The following is a 22,568-nucleotide window of genomic DNA, read 5'->3' on the forward strand; positions in this document are numbered from 1 at the left end:
CACTAGATTTGACTTCCACTTTGAAAAGATGCCTTTTATTCTCACGCGCTTCTTTTACATACTTGCTTAAGCCATGAGCTCTTTTTAGTTCTTTTTACTGTTTTTTTTAATTGGGGGGTATACATTTAATTGGCCTCTTATTTGGGTGTGCGAAGTGGGGGGTTCTCGGGGGTTTCTGGTCTGTTTTCCAGATGGGTGCATAGGGATTGGGACTCAGTGTTCCTGGATGTGTACTGTTAACTGATGGTGAGTTGAGACGGAGTTTGTTTTACAGAGGACTGGAGAGGAAACTGGGTGACCTGTGGCGATGCGCTGGAGGTGGAGACCCCAGTGATGGTGACCTGGTGCTCTGGAAGTCACAAGCCGTTCTGCCAGTGGAGACCAATGGGCTTGCGAAGAGAGGACCCTGGAGGAACCTGACCAGTCGGTCCAGCCAGAGGGTCCAGAGGAGGCTTGAGAGAGAGGAGACCAGGCATCCTGTTTATGACCCTGTTTCCCTGGAGAGAAGCCAATGGACAGAGGTGGGGCTTGGGGCTGGGGGTATCAAATGCCCAGCTGGGAAGCAGGGGAGCTCTGGGCTGCAGATGGGGAGCAGGCAGAGCCCACCTGGATGCAGGAGACTGGGATGTCCTGTGCTGAAGGAGGCCAGGTCTGAGGCCCTGAGAGTTTCCTGTGCTATGTTCAGACACTCAATAAACCCTGTTTTACGCTAGCTGAGAGTCGCTCTGGTCTAGAGAACAGGGTTGCATCAATCCTTTCAGGGGTGAGGAGGCCCGGGGGGGGGGGTCCAGAGGGCGTGAACTCCCTGAGGGGGCCCACGGCGAGAAACAGGTGTGCTAAGGCTCAGAGAGGTGCAGCTCCAGGAGGTGGAGGGGCCTGACCCTGAAAGAGAGTGGACCCCTGAGAAGGGCTGTCTCACTGAAAGGGGCACCCCCCACGGACCGCACAGGACCACGAGTGGGCACGATCTGTGAGTCCATGACATGGTGTCTTTGAAAAGCACCCATGTAGCTTGTGGGGATTTCACTTTAGTCACTGTACCTTTTAATTTCTGTTTAACTGACCCCCTCCTTCATTTTTGCATCGTTCCCCTTTGTGAAATTAAATGCCACAGTGTTGTGCTGTTGAGATGTTCTTCCCACCATGGGAATGTTAAATTTTATGTTATGGTCACTGTTTCCAAGCAGTCCTGTTACAGTTACCTCTTGGACCAGCTCCTGTGCTCCACTTGGGACTAAATCAAGAGTTGCCTCTCCCTTGTGGGTTCCTGTACCAGCTGCTCCAAGAAGCAGTCATTTAACGTATCGAGAAATTTTGTCTCTGCATTTCGTCCTGCGGTGACATGTTCCCAGTCAATATGGGGATAATTGAAATCCCCCACTATTATTGAGTTCTTAACTTTGATAGCCTCTCTAATCTCCCTTAGCATTTCATCATCGCTACCACTGTCCTGGTCAGGTGGTCGATAACAGATCTCTGATGTTATATTCTTATTAGAGCATGAAATTACTATCCATAGAGATTCTGTGGAACATGTGGAATCATTTAAGATTTTTACTTCATTTGATTCTATATTTTCTTTCACATATAGTGCCACTCCCGCCCCGCTGCATAACCTGTTCTGTCCTTCCGATATATTTTGTACCCCGAAATGATTGTGTCCCATCGATTGTCCTCAGTCCACCAGGTCTCTGTGATGCCTATTATATCAATATCCGCCTTTATTACAAGGCACTCTAGTTCACTCATCTGATTATTTAGACTTCTAGCATTTGTGTACAAGCACTTACTTGTCACTGTTTATTTGTCTGCCCTTTTCTGATGTGTCAGATTCTTTTTTATGAGAATGTTTCTCGTCTGATCTGGCCCATGCTTTATTCTCCCCCTAACTAAAACCTAGAGAATCTCTATCAATAGACTCTCCTCTAAGAGAAGTCTCTGTACAATCCACGTGCTTCTCTGCAGCAATCAGCTTTCCCCCATCTCCTAGTTTAAAAACTGCTCTGCAACCTTTTTAATGTTTAGTGCCAGCAGTCTGGTTCCACTTTGGTTTAGGTGGAGCTCATCTCTCCTGTATGGGCTCCCCCCATCCCAAAAGTTTCCCCAGTTCCTAATGAATGTAACCCCCTCCTCTCTACACCATCGTCTCATCCACTCATTGAGACTCTGAAGCTCTGCCTGCCTACCTGGCCCTGCGCGTGGAACTGGGAGCATTTCTGAGAATGCCACCATAGAGGTCCTGGATTTCAGTCTCTTTCCTAGCAGCCTAAATTTGGCCTCCAGGACGTCTCTTCTACCCTTCCCTATGTCATTGGTACCTACATGTACCAAGACCACTGGCTCCTTCCCAGCGCTACACACAAGTCTATCCAGATGCCTCGAGAGATCCGCAACCTTCGCACCAGAAAGGCAAGTCACCATACGGTTCTCCCAGTCATCACAAACCCAGCTATCTACGTTTCTAATGATCGAATCTCCCATTACTAACACCTGCCATTTCCTAGTGACTGGAGTTCCCTCCCCCAGAGAGGTAACCTCAGTGCGAGGGGATACCCCAGCACCCTCTGGAAGGAGGGTGCCAACTATGGGAAGGTTTCCCTCTGCTCCCATTGACTGCTCTGCTTCTCTGGGTCTTTCATCCTCCTCAACAGCACAGGGGCTGTCTGACCGGAGGTGGGACAATTCTACAGAGTCCCAGAAAGCCTCACCAACTTACCTCTCTGCCTCCCTTAGCTCCTCCAGTTCTGCCACCCTGGCCTCCAAAGTCCGTACGTGGTCTCTGAGGGCCAGGAGCTCCTTGCACCGAAGGCACACATACGCCACCCGCCCACAGGGCAGGTAATCATACATGTTGCACTCAGTGCAATAAACTGGATAGCCCCCACTCTGCTGCTGGACTTCTGCCTGCATTGTCTCCCACAGCTGCCTAGGTTACTGACAGGGTTTTGTTTAAATCACATTTTGATTATACTTTAGTTTAAAAGTTTTAAAGAATGGCAAGTGTCCCTCACCCCCTTCCCAACTCCCTCTTGAAACTCCTTGTTAGCGGCCCCTGGTTGCAAAGCTCCCTGGCCACTCGCTCTCGGCTTTATAAAGCCCTGGCCTTCCTGATAGCCCCGCCCCCTGACTAAGGCTCAGCCAATGAATAGAGGCTTGTTTAGAAGCTCACAGCTTCCAACTGCCGGTCACAGCATTGGGGTCCATCTGCCAGCTGGGGTGTCTCACCCCCATGGGCTTCAGTCACTCCCCACCATCAGCCCCCCCATATTTAGTAACAGTCACGGACGGGTCACGGCTTCCGTGAAGTTTTATTGCCCATGACCGTCCCTGACTGCTACTATAAATAGCTGTGACAAAATCAGAAGTTGATTTATGACAAAGCTCCTTCTCCGAGCTCCAGAACAAAGCGTCCCAGCAAAACAAAAGGGAGTCTGGCTCTCAGGATGCCTCTGATGCCAGCCCTCTCTGCTTGGTAGCCAGTGCCCTCCGGGGCCTCACTCGGTCTCTGAGGCTCCTTACGGCAGGAGCCCCAGCCCTGCCAACAAAGCTTGTCACCCACCAGCTGGCGCTGGCCCCACTCACTCCTCAGGCTCGCAGGGCTTGGCAGGGGGCTCTGGCTGGAGTCTGCACTCGGCTAATGCAGGCCCTGCCAGAGCCTCCATGCACGCCCAGCGGCTGCAAACATCTGCCCTGCCCGAGGAGGCAGCATTTATACCAGCCCTGCTGCCCAGCTCATCCCCAATTGGCTGGGAGAAAGGGAAGCCTGGACCCGCCCACTCTGCAAGACTCCTGGGCCCAGGCCCTTAAAGAAACAGTACCAGGTTCTCTCCCTACTTACTCCCTGCTTCCCATCTCCCCATATCACCTGCCCAGGTCCTTGTGTCCATAATCAGATCTTTCAGTTCTGAAAGTGCCATGCCAGGGGTGGGGTGGACTGACCAGTAGGCAGTACTGCCCTAAGGGGCAGACTACCCCATCACACATGCTGGTACTCCATTCCCTTCCCAGCTAGCCTATGCATGATGGCAAGGGCCATGTGCAGGAGCTGGGGGTTGGGAGGAGCTGGGGAGTTGGAACAAGGCAGAATCCTCCACCGCTCCTGGAGCAGGCCTCTCAGCTTGGGGCCTCCTGCCTTTCCTTCTTTCTAGCTCTGTGCTAGACGGGACAGCTCTGCTCAGGAGGGGCCCGGAGCAGCTGGAGCTCAGGAGAAAACCAGATACACCCTGCGCCCACAGGTGCCAACTTCTGGCATTCCGAGGGGGTGCTTGACCCCACGCTCTGCACCGAGCCCCTCTCCCATTACACCCCTTCCCTCAAACCCCCTCCTCCCTTAGGGAGGATGTGGCCAGTGGCTGGGCTGTCCCAGGAACTGCCGGCTGCCTACAACCAACACAGACTTTGGGGGTTTGCTCTGAAGTCGTTTCTTATGCTGGTGGTTGTTGACTCAGGGCCCTTGATAGCGTCTCTGCCACTACCTGCCTGTCAGGGGCAGGTTCCAGAAGGACCCAGCAGCAGACTGGCTGGGCCCCAGAGCACTCAGCTAATGTCCCGATTCAACACCCACAGAACAAGAAAAGTCTCAGAGAAAGGAACCAAGATTCATATTGATACTGAGCAGCCAGCAATTCCCACACCTGCCAGCATCAACCTATTAGAGACTCACTGAGCTATACAGAGAATTACCTTCAGTGCTTCCAGGGGTCAGCACTGGGGACACTGGCAGAGGGGGCAGCCCAGGGCTGAGGCAGCAGGGGGCTGCAGGTCGGGAGTGAGAGGCACCGGCAAGGTGGGGAGCCCCAGGGGCTGCAGGCTGGAATTGAGGTGCCTAGGCACCAGTCAAGGTTTGTGTGACAAGAGTGTAGCACAGGAGCTGCAGCTCTCAGCCTGTCCGTTTTCTCAGCTTCCTTGTCACTGGCTCCAGCCCTGTTTCATCCCCACCGGGCGCTGGCTGCTTCCCAGGCATGCCTGACCGGGGGCCGTGGGGCGGTCCCCTGGAAGGCCCATGGCTTGGAATCCCTGGGGCCTGAGGCTGCAGCCCCTCACCCTTTCACGTAGATGTCGCTCATCCTCTGCCCCGTGATGCTGGTGTCCTGCAGATCCACGTCCCGCGTGTTCCAGATGATGCAGCGCAGCTCGTACCTAGAGAGGGGGCAGTGCTGGCTGTGGGGGGCTGCTCACAGCCCAGGGGGGCCTGGTGTACTCAGCCTGCCCTGCGGACCCGGGCTCTTGAGGGCTCGCTGGGGCCGCAGGAACATGGAGAACACAGAGGCCACAGGAGCCCCCAGGCAATGGGAGACTCCACTTACCTCTGACTTTCAGAGAACTCCCCATCCCCCCGCATTCAAGGGGAGAGTGTGCCCAGAGCAGAGTTCACACTTCAGGGAAGGCGCTGCAGATGGGGCGTGGCCAGAGCTGGGGCCTGGCCCCTGCGCTCACAGTGGTTGGCCAGGGGAGGTGTGGTCTGGCCAGGCTCTGTGGGGCTGTACACTGCCCCAGAGTTGCCAGCCCTCTCCTGGGCGTGGTGGGTTTGTGCTGTGCCAGGATTCGCCTGCTCTGGAAGCTGCCCAGGGCAGCGGGGGATTTGTCTCACTCACCGTTTGGGCTTCCGTGGGGTGATGTTGAAGGCAGGGCCTGGGGGGCCAAAGCTCTCTGGGAAAACGTCTACCCACATCTGCAGCTTCCCCTGCCGAGCAGACGGGAGCAGGCGACTTATCGACACAAGCCTAGGCCCAGGCTGCTTCCTCGCCCTGTGTCTGAGGGCCCCTGCTGGGGTCACCCCTGAGCACGACTCACTGGATGCGTCGCGCCTCACTGGGGCCTGGCTCCTGGCTGAGCTCCCAGCCGGGCCAGGAGGAGCTGCCATTCCTGGGGATCCCTCCCCGCCCAGCTCGTGGGAGAGGATGGAGCCTCCTCAAACAACCACAAACCTCCTCCCCGTGGCCCGACCAGCCCCTTCATGGCTCTTGGCCAGCTGGTCTCTGGGGCCACGTGTCCCTCCCGACAAAATAACCCCCAGTGCCCCTACTCCCACGCGCCCACACCCCCCACGCGCCCACATGCGTGCACCCCCCTACGCCCTCCCTCCCACATGCGCACCTCCCCATGCGCCCCCCACTTCCACATGCACACATGCACACACTCACATACACATGTGCACACACAGAGAGGCGCTCCTCCCCCCACAAATACACACACAGGTGCACCCACCCATATGCACACATGGAGGCACACCCCCCAACATGCGCGCACACACACGCACCCACCCCCACAGCCACCCACCCCCACACAGATGTGCACACATACACACACAGAGGCACCCCCCCCACATGCACGTGTGCACACACACAGAGGTGCACACCCACCACCCACACGCACACATACATACACGGGTGCACACCCCCCATGCACACCCCCCACATGTGTGCATACACACACACACACACACAGGCACACGTGCAGTCCCACTGTACAGCTCTCTCACACGCACACACATTTCGGTGTGCGCATGTGGTGCGAACACACCCCGCAGGGTGGGGCAGCCTAGACCCGCAGCCACAGAGCCAGGGCAGCCGGGATCACGCAGCCGTTTCACGGTGCAGTGGCTCCAGTCTCTGGGCTGCCCCCCATCAGCTGTACCCTGGCTCCGGGCTCCATGCCAGCGGGTGGCTGGACACCGGCCAGGCCCTCATCCCATGTAACAGACCTGGTTTTCTGGGTTCGTCCCAGTAAAGCTGCTTCCCCACATCCTGTTGCAATGGCCGTGCGGCGCAGAAGCTGGTGGTGGGGGACTAGGCTCACTGCTCTGGGGCCCCACCTGGTCAATGCCGGGTTGGATGCTGTGGTACAGTGTCCTGGTCTCCAGGTGCTCGGGGACCAGCCCACAGGTGCGGAGCAGATGCAGGGCCAGGCGCTCTCTTGGGGGCCCCAGGTGACCGTGTGCAGGGACCTTGTTCTCTGAGATAGGGAAGCCAAGCACAGCAGAGGGACATGGGGCACGGGCTGTGTCCCACCCAGGGGCCCGTAGTGCACCGCGAACCCCGCATCCTGCCCAGGGGCCCGCAGCACCCCGGGAACCTTGCGTCTCGCCCAGGGGCCCCCAGCGCCCCAGGAACCTTGTGTCCTGCCCAGGGGCCCCCAGCACCCCGGGAACCTCATGTCTCTCCCAGGGGCCCCCAGCACCCCGGGAACCCTGAGTCCCGCCCAGGGGCCTGCAGTGCCCCAGGAACCCCGTGTCCTGCCCAGGGGCCCCAGCACCCCTGGAACCCCGCATCCCACCTGGGGACCCCATATCTTACCATGGGGCCCACAGACCCCTGGGAACTCTGTATCCCAGCCCCAGGAACCCCGTATCCCGCCCCCGGATCCTGTATCCCACCATGGGGCCCACAGCACCCCGGGAACCCCGTGTCCCGCCCACAAGCCCCCAGCTCCCTGAGAACACCATGTCCCCCCCCAGGGGCCCACAATGTCCTGAGAACCCCATGTCCCGCCCAGGGGCCTGCAGTGCCCCAAGAACCCCATGTCCCGCCTGGGGACCCCATATCTTACCATGGGGCCCATAGAGCCCTGGGAACCCTGTATCCCAGCCCCGGGACCCCCGTATCCCCCTCCTGGGACCCTGTATCCCACCATGGGGCCCACAGCACCCTGGGAACCCCGTGTCCCGTCCAGGGGCCCCCAGGGACAGGGTCTGACTTGTCTCTCCTGGGGACTCTGGGCACTCACCAAACTGCCCCAGCAGGAAGGCCCTGCCCATGAAGGTGGCTTTGCCTCCGTCTGCACTGAACTCGGGCAGGGCCAGACTCCTCATCCTGGCAAAGTTCTCCAGTAACTGGGTGGGGAGGAGCTGATCTCGCCACTGACAGGGGCCAGAACTGGGGGCAGGGGAAGGGAGGCAGCAGGGATCAGGGTGAGGCCATGGAAACGGATGCATAACCAGCTATCCCGAAGCTGGGCTCAGCTCGCTGACCCTAGGGGCCAGCTGTGCCGGGATTAGGGCACACTTTGGGGGCATTCCAGGGCTGGGCAGTATTATCCCCAGAGGGGAAACTGAGGCAGAGAGCAGGACAGGGATCGCCCAAGGGTGCCCAGCAGGGCAGTGACATTGCTGGAAGCAGATCCTGCCTCCTGGCTGGTTGTCCTGTGCTCTAACCATGGGCGGGGGGGGCTCCCCAGTGACGCCAGTGCAAGTGAGGCTGGGACTGGTCTGCCTCTGCCCCCTCCTCCATGCTCCTCATCCAGTTCTCACCCCTACACCCTGGCCCTCCTTACTGGAACTCCCATGCTGGGACCCCCAGTACTTTCCCCATCCCTAACCTCTGGCCCCTCGTCCAGCACAGTGGGCCCCTGAAGCTCCCTGGGGAGAGAGATTTGTGTGGACAGAGGGCCAGAGCCCTGCTGTGGGCTGACTTGAGTACTGCTGGGAGAGGTCAAGGGACCCCACCACTTCTGCAGCAGGGCCAAATAAGTGCCAGGATGCGGCTACCCCCAGTGCCCCTGATCATACTGGGCCAAATGCCTGCTGGGCAGACTCAGGAGCCTGCATTTCCCACCACTCTCAATGGCATCTCAAGGTGGCTGGCTCCTGAGGGGTGGCACCGACCCAGGCTGAAATCTTCTCAGGGGGGCTCTGCCCCAGCTCCACAGTCCAGCCAGCAGGGAAAGGCTCCAGCCTTGCTCTGGCTCAGCTGGGGGGTGGCGGGGTGGGATGTAGGCCACTCACATGCAGTAGGACTGGGGCAGCCCACAGCTGGCCCGGAAGCGGGACAGGAGCCGGTTCTCCAGGTCGATGCTGGTGGCCCCTATCTTCTGGTCAGGGAGGATGAGGTCGTAGTCAAAGAGCGAGATCTGCAAGTCCTTCTCCAGCGGGAGGGTGCACGGGAGCTCGAACACCCTGGCGGGCAGGGCAAAGAAAGGGAAGGCAGTTCGCTCTGCGGCCCAAGGGCTCTTGGCCTCAGCTCCGCCTTTCCTCCAGCCCTTCCACCTGCCCTGGCCAGAGCCCTGGGGGGCTGGGGAGACCCAGAGCCCAAGGAAAGCTCACACAGCACAGTGAGTCCCTGGCAGGAGATGGTCTTGGGGCTTTACTGCTCTGCAGCTCCAGGCTGGGCCTGGCATGGGCCCAGCCATCCCATCTTTGCCCCCTCTGCACACAAGGGAAACACACACGGCACAGCAGGGCCAAGCTCCATGCCGAACATGGGACTGTTGGCAATAGGTTGATGTGCCCTCAGTTTCCCTCTGGGCTTTGTCCGGCTCTGCACTGGTTAGAGCCCAAAGCCTGGGGCCCGCACCTGTGAATGGAAGAGGAGGCCTGGACATTCACTCCTACTGAGCACTGCCACTAGGAAGGAGATTCCTCCCTCTCTACAGGGATGCAAAGCCCAGCTGGAGGACACAGGAGACAGGCGGCAGGTGGTTGGGGGAAGAGCTGAGCTCACATTGTACGTCTACACCGTGAAACCCCCCAGCGGCAGCGAGTCTCAGAGCTTGGCTCGATGCACTCGGGCCCACTACCAGGCAATGCTCCCTTTGTTCTGACCTGTTTCATCCAGGCTGCTCGGTGATGGGCAGAGCTCTGGGAAGGCTGGGCAGGGTTCAGACCCTGAGCTGCTCTGGAGAACTGCCGGCTGGACTTACCTGCCGAAGACAGGTTCCAGGGTGTTGGGCAGATACTGATCTCTGTCCCCCAGCTTCTTCTTGCCCAGGGTGACCTGCACATAGGGGTCGCACTGCAGGGGACAGAGCCAGGAAGGGGCAGTTAATAAACATCCTCTTAGTGCCTTGCCCTGTTCTTGTCACATCCAGGAATTGGGGGGTGGAAGCGGAGCGGGAAAGGGGCTCCCAGGCTGTGTCAGCTGGGCCTGGGCACTGGACTGAAGCTTGAGGGGCACAAGCTGATCTCCCCGACAGGGCCTGGAACAGGGCAGGCTGGCACACACACCTGGCCGTGCCCATGGCATCAGTCAGAGCTGGACTACTTGGATAGCAATTAACCCCCTGGAACCTGCCAAGTGCCTCCAGGTGCAGGGCTCTGGATTGTCAGGTTCCTTAGGGTACATCCACACGGCAAAACGCCTCGCTGCAGCAAGTTTCAGGGCCTGGTCTACAGGCTCGCGCTATGGCACTGAGACCCTTTGCCTCATCAGGTATCAGAGCCCAGGCAGGCAGGTCTACATGGCCACTCAGGGGGTGCTGAAAGCGGAAACCATGTGTTTGGCTGTTATTATTACTTCAAGCCAGGGGTGCTTCTGCACCCCCAGCACCCCTAGTTCCAGCATCACTGCAGCTACTGTTAGCACTGTAGGGACCCCAGATCTGAAAATCTCGGACGTGGCTTTATTAGGGCACTGTCGATACTCTTCCAGGGCAGTGTGCCAGCCTAAGGAGCTTTGTCCCGGCGCCACATGGAGGGGGTGCTGAGTGGGGGGGAAGCAGTGTGCAAAGCGGGTGAGAATTGGGCAATTACCAGGCCATTCCTATCTTTTGGCGGGAGGTTAAAGGCCCGGACGATGTAAACCCGGACCAGACACTTCTGGGGTTGGCTTTCGGGCAGCTCCTGGAACTGGCGCGGCGGTGGTGGGGAGCTGGGGTCCTCCGGCAGTGGGTAGATCTGGAAGAGTCCCTGCAAACAAACCAATCCACATGACTTCTAGCTGCTCAGATACTGGATTGATGGAGTCTTGTCCCCCAAGCACCTGGGGCCCATTCCCTGTTGGAAACAGCGCTACTCGTACTGTTGTGCTCAGAGACCAGAGAAGACAGGGGCTGGGTACGGTGCCAGCAGCTGTGCTCAGAGACCAGGGTTGATTGGGGAGGGTCACGGATCCAGCTGGCATGCCTGGCCCTGGGTGGCAGGTGTGATGGGTTTTCCCTGGGGTGCCTCTTGGAACTGGCATACCACTGAGCCTGCCTGACCCACCAGCCCAGGCTTCCTTTCACACTGTACTGTTGAGACAAGCTCTCAAGCCCCCTCCAGTACATATACACCCAACTGCAGCTTCACACACAGCTCAGCTAAGGAACTGCCCAGTACTCAAGTGCCCACCTCCCTCTGGAAGGCAAACCCCAAATTGTACTGTCTCATGCTGCACAGAGAACTGTACAGCGTAAGCTCATGAAATTCACCACCTCCCTCAATGTGGAGAGAGAGATGCAACAGCTTTTTACCCCCTAGTTAGAAATTCCACACACTGGGCTTTCGACAAAACAAAATCAAACGTATAACTACAAAAGAGAGATTATAAGTGATTCTAAGGGACAGCAAACAGATCAAAGCAGATTACCTAGCAAATAACGCCAACACACAATCAAAGCTTAATATACCATAGAAACTGGTTATAAGCAGCACATTCTCACCCTAAATGTTGTTTTAGGCAGATTGCAGAGACTTGCTTGCAGCTTAAAACTCCGGATATTCCTTTCACAGGCCAGACACCCTCTGGCCTGGGCTCAGTCTCCCCCTTCCCCTGCCCCGTCTCTGTATTTCTCAGGTGTTTCCAGCAGCCTTCTTCCATGGGAGGGGAGGAGTAGTGAAGAAGGAACCAAGATGATGTCACTCCCCTGCCAGAAATAGCTTTTGCACATGGCGGGAACCTTCGTTCCCATGCCAGACAGCGGAAAAACACTAGTGTTCCAAGATAGATTCCAGTACCAGGTGACTTGGCCACATGTCTCTGTAGGGCCATAGCAACCATGAGGCAGATGCTGGTTGATCCTCAGGAACCCACCCCAGTGGGAGATTAGCATCTTCTAAGACCTATTGTTCTCCCTAATGGCTCTTCCTCACAGCCAGCCATCTAGACTGATTGCATTCTGTCTGGTGGGCGTTCCCCAGGTGTAAACACACTTGTAATAGATGCCCAGACAATATTCCTAACTTCAGATACAGCAATGATAGATGCACACAAATAGGATAATCGTATTCAGTAAATCACCATCTTTCCAATGATCTCTCACAGGACTTATTTTGTATAAAATACATCATTGTTATGCCATAAGCCTATTGTAACAATCTCTCTGTGAAGAATATAGGGGTGCAATGCCACAGCGGGGTCTGGGAGCATTGTACTCTGTAGATGGCACACACTGCGCTGGGTGAAGGCTGAGTATTTGTCACTAGACCTCAGCTGACCAGCCCCTTTGCTCCCCCGTGTCCAGCTCCTCTGATGGCTGGATGCAGAGACACTGGGCTGCTGAGGGGGAACTGCTGGGCGTAGGACCTTGTTGATACACCCTGGGAGCTTCGCAATGAAACCCACAAAAGGCCAAACACCTGCTTCTCACCTTGAATTCCCCGACCACCAGGGGGTCTTCGCTGGCCTTCTCCTGCACCAACCCGCGGTACAGCCTGAAGGTCTGGCAGAAATCCTGCAGGCCCTGGAACTCTGGCACAGCCTCCAGCTCACAGTTATAGACCTGCCAAGGAACCACAGGCTCAGGCTTTGGACACGAACAGCTTGGTCGTGCGGAGTCTGTGCTGTAGGGTCAGCGAGGGCTGGTACTGAGCCAGGGGAGGAACAGGATGTGCTCTCAGGGTGGATCCCCCAAAGGCAGGTTTCTCCAGTAGCAGGAGCCTGGACTGTCCTCCACTGCCAATCTGTCTGAGAGCCAGACTGGGGCCAGCCTGGCTGGCTGTGGGAGGACCCTCTGGCCTGCAGAAGGCAGATTCCATCTAGGTCAGGGCAGTCATCATCCACAGAACAGAGGGGAGACACCTCTCTGCAACCCCCAGTCCAGGTTCGACCATGTGCGACCACCAGCTGGGCGCACACCTTCAGGCTGTCCAGCCCTGTCTGCAGGTAGTCCCCGCTCTTTGCCAGATCCCCCATGGCAGCATAGAACTTGCTCCACCAGTCGACACACTCCTCCTCCTCCTGGGGAAGAATGGAAGGAAGAGCAGCATGAGCCTTGCTAACCAGTGGGAAATGCAGGTGTCTCTGTCACACTGCTGCTGAGAGCTGCTATCCAGGGGTGGCTCCAGGCACCAGCGCAGCAAGTGCGTGCCTGAGGCGACAAGCTGCGAGGGGTGGTCTGCTGGTTGCTGTGAGTGCGGCAGGCAGGCAGCTTTTGGCGGCGCACCTGTGGGTGGTCCGCTGGTCCTGCGGCTTCGGCGGCAATTTGGCGGCGGGAACACCAATGGTGCTGCACCAGTGGACCTCCCGCAGGCATGCTGCCCAATCCGCGCAACTAGCAGACCGCTCACAGGCACGCTGCCGAAAGCTGCCTGCCTGCCGTGCTTGGGGCAGCAAAAACCATAGAGCCGCCCCTGCTGCTATCCCACTGGGCACAGGGGGCTGCTGCTCCAAGTTCCTTCCTGACCCCTCTGTGAAACCCACCTTCTCTTCTCTTGGTGTTGTTCGAAGCCACGACTCAGCAGCCATCCTGCTCAGCATCTGCAGAGATGAGGGGAGAAGTTTAATACAGCTTGTGACACTGCACCCCATATTCCTCACAGTGATGTTATTATGATATGATCATGGCATAATTATGGTGCATTTTGTACAAGATGGGTCATGTGAGGTGTCACTGGAAAAGTTACGATTTGCCAAATATGATTATCCTATTTGTATGCATGGATCATTTTTGTATCTGAAGGTATGAATATTGACTGTGTATCTGTATTTCAATGTGCTGACTCTGGGTGACACCCACAACTAGTCTTTCATGTACAATGAAGAAGCCAGACAGTGCTGATGGCGCATCTGCAAAGACAATGGGCCCCGGAAGAATTTAACCTTCCTGGAAACATTCCAGACAGCCTATAAGCAATGGCTGCTGTGACTCAGCGAAGTATGCAAAGGCATATGACCAGACCACATGACTCTGGGCTCCATTTTGGGGTCTCTGTATTTTTTCACAAACTGGTCTGGGAACCAAGTTTAAAACAAAGGGTTCCTGCCATATTCTAAAGCTATATAAGGCAGGGAGTGACATGACCTGTTCTTCTTCACTCCCCACACAAGAGGACTCCTGGAAATACCTGAGGAACAAATACTGAACTGGGGGAAGTGCTGGACCCAGGCACAAAATGGGCAATGACTGCCTAGGAAGGAGCAAAGAGGCCTGTGGCGCCTTATAGACTAACAGATGTTTTGGAGCATGAGCTTTCATGGGTGAATGCCCACTCCATTGGATGCCTAGGAAGGTGCACCGCGGAAAGGGATCTGGGGGTCAGAGTGGATCACAAGCTAAATATGAATCAAAAGTGCCACACCGGTGCCAAAAAAGCTAACATCGTTCTGGGTTGGATTAGCAGGAGTGCTGTAAGCCAGACACGAGAAGTCCTTCTTCTGCTCCACTTTGTGCTGATTAGACCTCAGCTGGATAGCGTGTCCAGTCTGGGTGCCACATTTCAGGAAAGAAGTGGACAAACTGGAGAGAGTCCAAACATCAACAAAAATGATGAAAGGTCTAGAAAACATGAGCTATGAGGGAAGATTGAATAAATTGGGTTTGTTTAGTCTGAAGCAGAGAAGACAGAGAGGTGACATGATAACAGTTTTCAAGTACATAAGAGGTCATTACAAGGAGGAGGGAGAAAATTGTTCTTAACTTCTGAGGACAGGACAAGAAGCAACGGGCTTAAACTGCAGCAAGGGAGGTTTAGGTTGGACATTAGGAAAAACTTCCTAACTCTCAGGGTGGTTAAACACTGGAATAAATTGCCCAGGGAGGTTGTGGAATCTCCATCATTGAAGGTTTTTAAGAGCAGGTTGGACAAACACCTGTTAGGGCTGGTCTGGATAATACTTAGTCCTGACTTGAGTGCAGGGGACTGAACTAGAAGATCACTCCAGGTCCCTTCCAGTCCTACGATTCTATCTTCTTAAGGGATTTTTAGCCTGTGTATGAAAACCTGCGGAACTCAAGATGCAAAGCAAATACAGCTTGTGCCTTAAGAATCTGCCAGCCTGCTTGTACCATCACTCAGGGTGAGAAACTGCTAACTCATATCCAATCTATCTCGTATGTTAAACTCAGTTTGTGTTTGTGTTTTAGTTCTTATGGTAATCTACTTTGATCTGTTTGCTATCACTTATAATGACTTAAAATATATCTTTTAGTAGCTAATAAACTTGTTTTCTGTTTTAATCTAAGCCAGTGTGCCTTGGGGAAAATCTCAGCTTGGTTAACACAAGTGTGCATTGTTCTCTTCACATTGAGGGAGTGGCGGACTGGCTATTAAACCCATATACTGGCCATAATGTGAACAGGGCAGAACAGTTCAGCTCTGGGGTCCTAGGCTGGGGAGCTGGGGGGCAGTGGCGGGGTTGGGCTGCAGTCTCTCTACTGACGGTTCATGGAGTAGCTGGCCAAAGCCTGCATGTAATTGCAGCTAGATGTGTCCCTGCCTGTGTGAATGCTGGTGGAAGTGTAGGATCCGGAATAGTCTGCACTTGTCACTGCAGCACAATGCAAGAGGGAACCCAGGCTGGACAGACAGAGGGCTTAGTGTACCCCAGTTCCTGGTTGCACCCGGGGGGACCCGTCACATACCTGATCAGTTCCTGCCTGGCCCACCACATGCTGCCCCTCTGCTGGGCTCCTGATGGCTCAGGACATGACCCCCAGAGTCCCATGACGGGCTTCGGAGACATTCTAGGAGCATCTCACATCTCTCTAGTAAGTGGAGGACTGGCCAGGCCAGCTGGAGGGTCTGCAGGGCCCTTGTGAGGAGTGGTAACCCAAGGAAGGAGTGTGGCTATAGGGTACCTTTTCCTGCAGCTGGCATTTTGATCGCTAGCTTTGGCAGGGCTTTACCAGCACCTGTGTTAATGATCCAGGCTGAGCAATGCTTATAAGAACAGCCTGGTGTTATTGTAGAGGAGAGCTCTGTAGATAGGTCACTGCAGTGGGGGCCCGCATGGCTGAGGGAGCCAGCATAGATGAGCAGGAGTGTCCTGGTGCTGGCTGCCTTTTCAGCTTCCTGGAGGAGGGGCATCTGAGCAGCTGCTCTGGCTAGAGGCTGTCTGCAGACCATCCCCTCCCAGCTGTCATCTGAAGTCCAGGTGAAATTTGTTGATTTGATCAGCGAAATACCTGACCTTGATCCGAGCCTCCCTCCCCTCTAGCATACATGGGTTGGATTTTTATTGGTAAATGTCAGTAAACGCCTTTTCCACTGTACACACGCAAACTGACGAAATTTTTTTTCCACGGATAGTAATCGAAATGTGCAGCTAGGCAAAGTAAGGGAAACGCTGCTTGGGACCATGTTGAGTTTGATTTCAGGAGATTGACATGGTGTATTTTGACTGGAGATGTTGACAATTGTGTTTTATTGGCTATGAAGCTTTAATTTTAGGAATTTCACAATTGAATTACAATCGATTCTGTCAAGCCTATACCCAGACAACCCTTCCTTCTGTCCAAGCAGCTCACAGTGCTTGACGAGCATTAAGTCATGAAATCTCACAAACTTCCCCCTCCCGTGAGGTAGGTCAGTAGCATCTTAGTTTTACAGGTGGGGAAACTGAGGCACAGAGCATGGCTGGCACTGGTCCAAAGTTGGACATCAAGTCTGGGTATAGACCCCAGATCTCCTAGCCTCTGTCCCCCTGCTCTAACCCCTAGATGATACTGTCTCATAGGGCCCTTTAGGGAGAGCCCCTCAGACAAGTTAAAGGCTGGCTTTGCGAGCACAAACCGAATGCACCTTGGAGTGAGGTGCAGATGTGACATTATGGGATGCAGCACGGGGCTTCCTGCTAGAACTGCAGTGAAGGGAACCCAAAGGGTTAAAGCAGAGCTGAGGCCCGGGTCACCCCGCGCTGTGTCTGCACTGAGGTCAGTGGTGCTGGAGCAGGAATGCCCATGGCACCAGGGAGCAGGACGTGAGCGCTGCAGAGAGGGGACCCAGCAAGCAGGTGGCTCTGGGCTGCTGGAGAGTAGCACTCACCTTTGCAAACTTCCCCTTAGGAGCCACTGCGCAGGACAGGGAAGGGAGGGGGAGAAAAGAGACATGAAATTAATAGCAACATCAAAATAGTCCCAGGTTCCCTCTCAGCTCTGAAAGCGTGAATGGCTGGGGGAGGTTCTCTGGCCTGGCTAGGCCGGACTGGCTGCATGACTACACTGGGCCCATCTGGCCTGAACATCTAGAAATTAGCCCTTTAATGCCACAGATGAGGAACAGAAACTAGGATTCCTTACGGTTACTGTGAGGACTAGACTCAGTCACTGGTTACTGTGTAACCTTGCCTCTGCTGGAGGTCAGGAGTCAAATTGGACTCCCGTGAGGGGTCAGTGTGGTTATTCAGAACCCAGGTCCTAGACAGCATTTCTTTACATTGCAAAAGTAACCCAGCATTTAGCACCTGACAGGCGCGGCCAAAGTTTCTCACAGGCAGGCTGTTCAAGGCAAGGACTGATTGGCATTGGCACCGCTGTGTGTGGGGAGCTCAGAGCTGGGCTAGCAGGAGGCTGGGGCTTGGGAGTGAGGGCCACTGGCAGAGCAGTGGGGCGGTGGGTGGGCCCCCCATGACTGGAATAGCAGAGGACTGTGGATCCCAGCTATGTCCTCACTAGGAATACATCTTCCTTTAGTTTTAATGTTGGGGGATGTGCAGTCCTGTCACCCCAGTGTGAAAAGATTCTGTGGGGTGATGTGAGTGGGGGCTGCAGCATTTCTGTGTTAGAGCACACGCACACCACACAGAAACCTGGCTCGGCAGAGCCAATGGTGCCAGACGGCTGGCTCCAGTGAAACGTGGGGTTTGGTCAAATAGTTCCAGAGGAGAGAGTCTGGCAGTGACAGATCCCGAGGTCTCTGCCAGCAATGGGAGAACGACAGTGTTCCCCAGAGGTCCAGGGAACTGGGCTGGATGTGGGGGATGGTGAGTGGGATTCATTGGTTGGCCTGTACCTGGGGCTGGCAGGCTGGGATGGTGCCCCTCTGCAGACGGCTCGCACATGTACTGGCGCAGGGATCTCACGCTGGCCTGGCCCACCACTGGCTTATACCCAAACTCCCGGTTGTCCACGACCTTCAGCTCGATGGGGGGCATTAAATCTTCTTCCATGGGCAGGTGCTGTGGGGTGGCAAGGAGGTCCATGAGCTCCATGGGGAGGCAACAGAAGGAGCAGGCAACTGGGCCAGCACCTGGAGACTCAGCCATGGAGCCCTGTATGGACAGACAGACAACGCTGGCCATAAGGCTAGAGGTGATGTGGGTCGGTGGGATCAAGTGGTCCCTGGAACTCTTCAACCATCTCCGACTCCTAACCCAGGCACGTAGGCAGGCAGGAAGGGAAGTGGCTGAGAAGCAGTGGGTGCAACCGCCCTGCCCCATACTCCTGCCCTGCTCACCACTCTCATGAGGAAGACATTGATTGGGAAGTTGGGGTTCTCGTGGAGGTCTCTGACGGGAGCTGTCTGGATGGCCTCTCCTCCACACTCCACCACCAGGCTCGGCGACATGACGCTCAGCAGGTTGTAGCTCTGCAGGCCTCGCAGGCCCCAGGCTAGGATCTGGAGGGGAGGAAGAGGTGAATGGTTTGGTTGTACCATGGATGGACGTCACGAAAGAGGGGTAGGCTGGGCTGATTCAGCACCAGTCCCACTGGCAAAGACACTGGAGTGAAGCTGCCGATGTGGCTGTTTCAGAATCAGAACAGAGCTTAGAAGCCAGCCGGACCAACAACACTCATCGGCCAAGAGCCCTGGCCAGCCCCTGAGTGTATTGGACACCCAATGGGAGCTGAATGGGCTGGACTGCTCTGGGGCCCGGAAGGCGATGGAGGGGCTGAATTGCTCTGGAGCTCAGAGGGTGATGGAGGGGCTGGTGACAGTGGCTCCCCAGCACAAACTCCCACTGATGTCCTGCCTGGCCAGTCAAGGTGGTGGGTGGGAAAAGGGCAACACTGCAGCCTGTGTTGGTGCCAGGCGGAAGGGATGGTTCTGGGTGACAGGAGAGTTACAGTCAGGAGTGAGGGGCTGGGGTTAACCAATGGGAGAAGCAGGGTCTGGAGGGAAATGACACGGTGACTAAACTAGAGGGGCAACCTTGCCCCGGCGCCCAGGTGATGAGCAGGGCGGGACTTCCTGGGCGCTTCCATCTCCATGCTGATGAGGAGCAGCAGCCTGTCCCCTCAGGAGGGGAAGCACCTGCAGGTCATTGGGAGCCATTGACCTCAGCCCAACATGCTGGTCTGATCTTCGTAGCGCTGCCTGCAGCAGTCCCCATGCAGGATGCCTCCCAGCTCCATCCCCGCTGTCCCCCAGTCCCTGCTAGCTAGGCCCTCCTGTGGGGTAGATAGTGGCTGACGCCCAATGGCATGGCAGGGTCTCTGGCAGTAACAGGTATCGCAACGTGCCCTCCGCAGCAGATGCTTGTTTCCTCCTCCCACCAAACAAGCTGCTTCTGCCCTGGAGGCCGCGTGAGCAGAGGGGCTCTGGCTGTCATCCTCACCTCAATGGCCATCAGTGTCAGCGTGGGCCGGATGCCGCTAGGGATGACGTAGATCCCGTTCTTCCAGGAGGGAGCAGGAAGGCGGCCTGGGGCACCATCCTGGGAGAGGAAGGACAAGGCTGTTGTGTGATGCTCTGGCTTGGCTGCACTAAGCTCTTTCTTTGTACAAAATGGACAGAGGACTTTTGTGCCAGGGAAGGACCAGGACTGGCAGCCAAGGGCAATTCCTCTGGCTTCCACATTGTGCCCTATGCTAAAGTGACCCCTCCAGCCCTCGGAGACCCTGCTACATGGGCCAGGGGACTCAGTCTCTATTGCTCACCATTCCTGGGAATGCCAGCAAGGAGACTGAGGTAGACCTTAGCTTTTGTGTTGGAGACACCTGTTCGGTTGGAACTCTCCTGAGATTCTCCATCAGGATGAGTGATGTGATGTCTGCCAGTCCCGGGGCATCTCATCCGTCCCCTGCACTGGGGCAGGACCCACTAAACCCTTCAAAACCGCCAGTGATGGGGATTCCACAACCTCCCTTGGAAGCCTGGTCCAGAGCTCCACTCCCCTTAGAGTTAGAAAGTTTTCCCTAATATCTAACGTAAATCTCGTTTACTGCAAACTAAGCCAATTCCTTCTTGTCTTACCCTCGATGGCCGTGTAAAACAGCTGTATACAGTGTTGTTGCAGCTGTGTCGGTCCCAGGATATTAGAGAGACAAGGTGGGTGAGGTCATATCTTGTATTGTACCCATTCCTGTTGATGAGAGAGAAGCTTTCAAGCCCAGAGCTTCAGCACTGGGAAAGGTTCCCCGAGTGTCACAGCTAAAGACAAGATTGAACAGATAGTTTAGCATAAATAGCACATATTCTAAGGGATCCTTGTAGTCACAGGACAAAAAGGGGGTAAGTGGGTTACAGAATTGTAGAGTTAGAAAGGACCTCAAGGGTCATCTAGTGTAACCTCCAATAAACCATTAATCTAGCATTTTATTAAGTCTTAATAAAGACACTGGATTTATAGTTTATTACAACAACCTGTAACCCACTGATCCCTCTATTTGTCCTGTGGCTTCAGGGGTGTTAGGCCACTTCACCTTAAATGGTCCATTCCAATGTGTGCTAACTGCTTACGCTGAGCTATCTTTCAATCCAGTGTTTGGCTAGGACACTCGGGGTGCCTTTCCCACACCCAGGGATGAGGTCTGTGCGGCCAACAGCTTGGCTCTCTTGCCAACAGAAGTTGGTCCAATAAAAGTTATTCCTCCCCCCCCCACACCTTGTCTCTCTAATGGAAGACAGTCACCATCTTCCTTATAACAACTTTTTCAGTATTTAAAGGCTGTTATCAGATCTGGAGGACTGGGTGCCACACTTAAGGAAAGATGTGGATAAACTGGAGAGCATTCGGAGGAGATCAACAAAAATGATACAAGATTTAGAAAACCTGATCTAGGAGGAAAGGTTAAAGAAAATGGGCACGTTTAGCACTGAGAAAAGCAGACTGAGGGGGGACCTGATAACGGTCTTCAAACTTGTTAAGGACTGTTAGAAAGATTCATGGATTCCAAGGCCAGAAGGTACCATTGTGATCATCTAGTCTGAACTCCTGTTTCGCACAGGCCAGAGACCTGCGCCACAGTCATTCCTAGAGCAGATCTGATAGCAAACATCCACTCTTGATTTTAAAATGGTCAGTGATGGAGAATCCACCACAACCCTTGGTAATTTGTTCCAATGGTTAATTACTCTCGTTGTTAAAAATGTACACCTTATTTCGTAGAATCATAAAAGATTAGGCTTGGAAGGGACCTTAGGAGGTATCTAGTCGAACCCCCTGCTCAAAGCAGGACCAGTCCCCAACTAAATCAGCCCAGCCAGGGCTTTGTCAAGCCTGACCTTACAAACCTCTAAGGATGGAGATTCCACCATCTCCCTAGGTAACTGTAGTGGGGTGGTTACACGCTGCTGCCTGGAGAGAGCTGCAGCTCTAAAAGCTGGGCTGAGTGGGGAAGCCTGTGAGCCAGGAGCCCAAACAGTCTCCCTCTGCCTGTAGAGGGAGATGGGCCTGGCTGCAGGGAGCTAGAGACAGGGTACCTGAGTGGAGCAGGGCTGGGGAAAGGCTGAGGAGTTGGGGAGCTCCAGCCTGGAAAGCCCCAGGCTGCGGCCTAGCACAAGGCTAATAGGTACTGGGGGTTGCAGAGGGCAGCCCAGGGGTAGGCCAAGGCAGCAGGTCCAAATCCAACCGTGCCAGTGATGAGAATGCTGATACTGCAGTCTGCCCCAGGGTGTGGGGCTAGACAATGTCTGACAGTAGCCGTATACTGAGGCGAGGTGGGGATAGTGGATAGGGATTTCCCTGGGAGGGGGAGACCCTGAGAGAAAGGGGTTACTGTCAGGGGGCTGCACCTCAGGTAAAAGGGCACCAGGTCCAGGGAGGGACACGGGTGCCAACAGTAAGCGGTAAGGCGGATCACCGGCCTGCAGAGGTTGCTCTGGGCTGGAAATCGAGCTAATTCCCTGAGAGACCAGAAGGAGGTGCCACAGGGGTGAGTCCACACACTTACAGTATCCCATTTCAGTGCTTCACCACCCTTCTAGTGATATAGTGTTTCCTAATATCCAATCTAAACCTCCCGCACTGCAACATGAGATCATTGCTTCTTGTTCTGTCATCTGCCACCACTGAGAACAGCCGAGCTCCATCCTCTTTGGAACCCCCTTTCAGGTAGTTGAAGGCTGCTATCAAATCCCCCCTCACTCTTCTCTTCTGCAGACTAAATAAGCCCAGGTCCCTCAGCCTCTTCTCATAAGTCATGTGCTCCAGCCCCCAAATTGCTGGACTCTCTCCAATTTGTCCACATCCTTTCTGTAGTGGGGCCCCCAAAACTGGATGCAATACTCGAGATGTGGCCTCACCAGTGCCGAATAGAGGGGAATAATCATTTTACCTTGATCTGCTGGCAACAAGGGCACACTGTTGACTCATATCCAGCTTTTCGTCCACTGTAATCCCCAGGTCCTTTTCTGCATCACTGCCACTTAGCCAGTCGGTCCCCAGTCTGTAGCAGTGCATGGGATTCTTCTGTGCAAAGTGCAAGACTCTGCACTTCTCCTTGTTGAACCTCATCAGATTTCTTTTGGCCCAATCCTCCAGTTTGTCTAGGTC

At 55.2% G+C, this 22,568-nt stretch overlaps 1 protein-coding gene across 1 annotated transcript in view; it reads right to left on the reverse strand.

Moving 5' to 3' along the window:
• Nucleotides 1–22,568, reverse strand: part of FER1L5 (fer-1 like family member 5) — a 100,067-nt gene that overhangs the window by 7,605 nt on the left and 69,894 nt on the right. The window contains exons 31-44 of the mRNA XM_075062003.1: nucleotides 19,410–19,508; nucleotides 18,308–18,469; nucleotides 17,864–18,029; nucleotides 16,898–16,923; nucleotides 13,335–13,391; nucleotides 12,771–12,872; nucleotides 12,283–12,414; nucleotides 10,466–10,621; nucleotides 9,637–9,728; nucleotides 8,723–8,893; nucleotides 7,726–7,874; nucleotides 6,815–6,954; nucleotides 5,595–5,683; nucleotides 5,044–5,139 (exon numbers count right to left, since the gene is read on the reverse strand). Of these exons, the coding sequence (XP_074918104.1) occupies nucleotides 5,044–5,139; nucleotides 5,595–5,683; nucleotides 6,815–6,954; nucleotides 7,726–7,874; nucleotides 8,723–8,893; nucleotides 9,637–9,728; nucleotides 10,466–10,621; nucleotides 12,283–12,414; nucleotides 12,771–12,872; nucleotides 13,335–13,391; nucleotides 16,898–16,923; nucleotides 17,864–18,029; nucleotides 18,308–18,469; nucleotides 19,410–19,508 (1,637 nt within the window). The remainder of the gene's footprint in view (nucleotides 1–5,043; nucleotides 5,140–5,594; nucleotides 5,684–6,814; nucleotides 6,955–7,725; nucleotides 7,875–8,722; nucleotides 8,894–9,636; nucleotides 9,729–10,465; nucleotides 10,622–12,282; nucleotides 12,415–12,770; nucleotides 12,873–13,334; nucleotides 13,392–16,897; nucleotides 16,924–17,863; nucleotides 18,030–18,307; nucleotides 18,470–19,409; nucleotides 19,509–22,568) is intronic.

The sequence above is a fragment of the Chelonoidis abingdonii genome, chromosome 2 (genome assembly GCF_003597395.2).
Source record: "Chelonoidis abingdonii isolate Lonesome George chromosome 2, CheloAbing_2.0, whole genome shotgun sequence".
In the NCBI taxonomy this organism is placed as follows: Eukaryota; Metazoa; Chordata; order Testudines; family Testudinidae; genus Chelonoidis; species Chelonoidis abingdonii.